Source organism: Rhizomucor pusillus, assembly GCF_041956525.1.
Source record: "Rhizomucor pusillus strain CBS 183.67 unplaced genomic scaffold VTP01scaffold_34, whole genome shotgun sequence".
Taxonomy (NCBI): domain Eukaryota; kingdom Fungi; phylum Mucoromycota; class Mucoromycetes; order Mucorales; family Lichtheimiaceae; genus Rhizomucor; species Rhizomucor pusillus.
In genome coordinates, this window is record NW_027192175.1 from 14,975 (window position 1) to 18,164 (window position 3,190).

Genomic DNA, 3,190 nt, shown 5'->3' on the forward strand with positions numbered 1-3,190 from the left:
CGCATAGGACCGAATACATGGATGAGGATTACTTATATACAGGAATGGTTAAAAAAAAAGAGAATGGGAGAAAGAGAGATTTTGTAAATGAAAACGCATACACGAGATGGACGAATCAAGATCATAGGAGACAACGACGGTAATCCAAGAATCAGTCAGTCTCCGGTTTCAGCCTCGCTGATCGCGTCGTCCTCGATTCCACTGCTCGCCCCGTCGACTTCAGCCTCACTGGTCGTGTCGCTCTCAACTTCGCTGCTTGCCACATCGCTATAGGCTTCTTCATCCGTCTCAATATCATGGAACCAGACGACATCGCAGACCCATGCAGCTGTGTCGATCCTATTGTCTTGGTTACGCTTGGAGCCGTCTATCTTTGCCATAGCGCTGGATGTGTCACAAGAATAATCGGCCAAGGCGACATCTATTGATGGCATCATGTGCTACATAGGCGAAAGATAAAAGTTAGTCAAAGCGCTTTTTCCTCCTGCTTCGTTAAAAAAAATACTCTAAGCTCTCGAAAGCCATTAAGAATCTTCCCAATGCCATTTGCTTGCAGTTCGTGATATGTTCGTCGGAACTCAAATGCCAGGACGTTCTGAACGAAGTACAACTGTTTATCCGCAAGAGACAAAGCATGAACGGTGCAACTGAGTCCCATGATTTGTACGATAGGGATGTAGATGGTCTTGAGTTTATGGGGTCGAATGGAGCGCAGTTTGCTGATAAGGTGGTTGAAATGGCATTTCGAAGCGAGGACTGACTGGAGTTTGTCGCCGTACAGTTTGCTTCTTATGGTTGTCTTGCAACTTGCGATTTCATCAGTCGCTGCTTCTATGCGACCTTTCTCCGTCGGCACAAGCACCCTCAAATCGAGCCTGAAATCGAGATTTGCGTCGGTACTCTCCACAGACAGAGTGTCCCCCCCTATTTCATGCGAACTTGAATTTTCTTGCATACACTCTTTTATCTTGCATCCTCGCCTACCATTGCAGAAATACATCTCTGTCATATCCAAAGTATGTCTCGAAAAGGAAGCACCAATACTTCGTGATGATCGACGCTTCAGAACAGGCATGTATATAGCCGCTGGCTAAGATGTGGGACTTGAAGGAGTGTATATCCATGCTATTGAGAAAAGTTTGTGTATGAGCGCTATCGCTACTATTTTTTGAGACAATCTTGCACCATACATGTAACGAAAGATGTTTTTTACAGCTCGTGCCTCATAACCAGCTGCGTCCATTTTTTCGATCCGATTTTAACAGGTCTTTGCATCTGCCCAATCATGGATCTGCAAAATTTCAAAGAGGAGAACTTAGCACAACAGCACAGCTGCGCTTCGATGCACGCATCGTTCATCATACAATACACCAACCTTTTTTGTCAATCCGGAAAATGGTGTGACGTTCTGGTCTTGGTCCTCCTTGTCAATACGCTTTGGGATAGGCATACTTTTGTAAGAACGACTTGACATGGCGGCCGTTATTCAGCTTGTTCAATTGTGAGCCTTCAGTAGTGTCTGACATGTCTATGATAAAGTTCTTGCTAAGACTGAATCAAGGTATTAGGCTCTGATAAGTACTGTAAGACTTTGCAGTTCTTTTGACTCTTCAAATACTATGCGAAATATCTCTCCTTGGCAGTGTTCACGGCATGTTCCTCGCCTAACCGCGCTAAGTTTTCGCCCAAAGTGCCTTTGAAACCAGCGATGATATCGAATCCCTTGCCAACTTCAAAAAGAAAGACAGTTAGAAGCAAGAGAATAGAACTTAGAGTAACAACCCGTACTTTTTGTTTCTTGGAAGCTGGCTTGCTTTGATTGCTCGGGGAGCGTCTTTTTTTTCCCATCAGCACTAGTGCCCAGCACCTATGTTTGACAGAAGTAAAGATCCTGGATAATGTCGCTTCAAAGACCTTCCCCTTTCATTGCACATTACCTGCGTGGCACGATCCAATTCTTCTTTTCCCAGCCGGAGCTGTAGAATCTGTCTGGCGGACGTCACTTCGCGTAATTCGTTTAGTAGAGCAGCAGACAAATCGGACATGAGACTGAGGGCAAGACACAAAGAGCAGAGAAAAAGACAAGACAGGCGCGTGCTGGTTCGTGTGGTCCAATGAAAAAGGGGGAGATTGCGTGACTGATAAATTTCGGCTGTGTGCACGAAAGCGAAAAGGTAGCGCCCCAAGCGTAAGCTTAGTTTCGCACTTGCAGCGGCAGTGTGTTCACCTAAATGATTCTTGTGACCATCATAGCAAGTTTCATTTGGGCGTAGGAACTAGCCTTACGGGATAAGGTTTGCGTTGAAAATACAGACAAGCTGCTGTAAGCGCCCCTCAACATATGCATGGCTCGGAAATCAGTAACTTGGAAGGATGATGGCCTTCAAGCGAACACTGCTAGATATAGTGACCATCAGGTTGGCTAATGGGCTGGTTTCTTCTTGCTGTGCGTCATGCATACTGGGAGCTGTTTCCGCGGTAAGATTCCAGAAGATGGCGCAGAGAGTATGTTGGTTGTTGATGCTCTAACTAACTTGTTCTTCCTTTTTTTTGTGAGGCAAAATGGCCTTCCTCTTGGCTTACAGCAACGGAGTGTAGTTCTCCTCCACTTCTATACTTCTCGATGTCTTCTTCTCTCTCTACTTGTATCTTTTGTTTTCCTCTACCGTTTATTTGACCCTTTTCTACAGGTGGCTTTTCTTTCCTTCCTTCTTGCCTTTTCCCTTTTAGTCGCCATAAGAGTTATTAATATCATTCTTTTCTTTGCACGGCTGGAGTGGACATGCGCAGAGCGACGCGCTCAGGGCCATGAATAAACTTCTTCCATTTAAAAAAGAGTTTGGCGGAAATATACAAGAGAATTTGCGTACACGAGATAGTTTGAGTGGGAGAAGCAAGTACATAAAGAAGAATGCTGTTTGCACCTTTTGTCTTGTAGCGAGTACGACAACTCACCGGCCGAAGCTGTAATGCATAGAGGTATTCTGGTCAGCAAAGGATCCCAGAATCATAAAGAAATATCACCTTACCCGCATCCAGGCGTGGGCTGGCGATAAGCAGCGCGGAAGAGAATGACTGGTCGGATGCTTTGTGGGGCCATATCTGCACCGAGAGTCCCTTCAGCGGTTAATGAAGTCGCATAATGACAGGAGCGACGTTTCAATGCGACATTACCTTTTGGAGAAAGCAC

At 45.4% G+C, this 3,190-nt stretch overlaps 1 protein-coding gene across 1 annotated transcript; it reads right to left on the reverse strand.

Annotated features, from left to right (window-relative positions):
• Positions 1 to 155: 155 nt before the first annotated feature.
• On the reverse strand, positions 156 to 2,045 carry VTP01DRAFT_7240 (uncharacterized protein; the record flags this gene model as incomplete). Its single annotated transcript, XM_069386231.1, has 5 exons — positions 156 to 440; positions 506 to 875; positions 1,453 to 1,551; positions 1,619 to 1,867; positions 1,942 to 2,045. 5 exons carry the CDS (start codon positions 2,043 to 2,045, stop codon positions 156 to 158), a joined length of 1,107 nt encoding a protein of 368 aa, XP_069234466.1.
• Between the last annotated feature and the right edge of the window lie 1,145 nt (positions 2,046 to 3,190).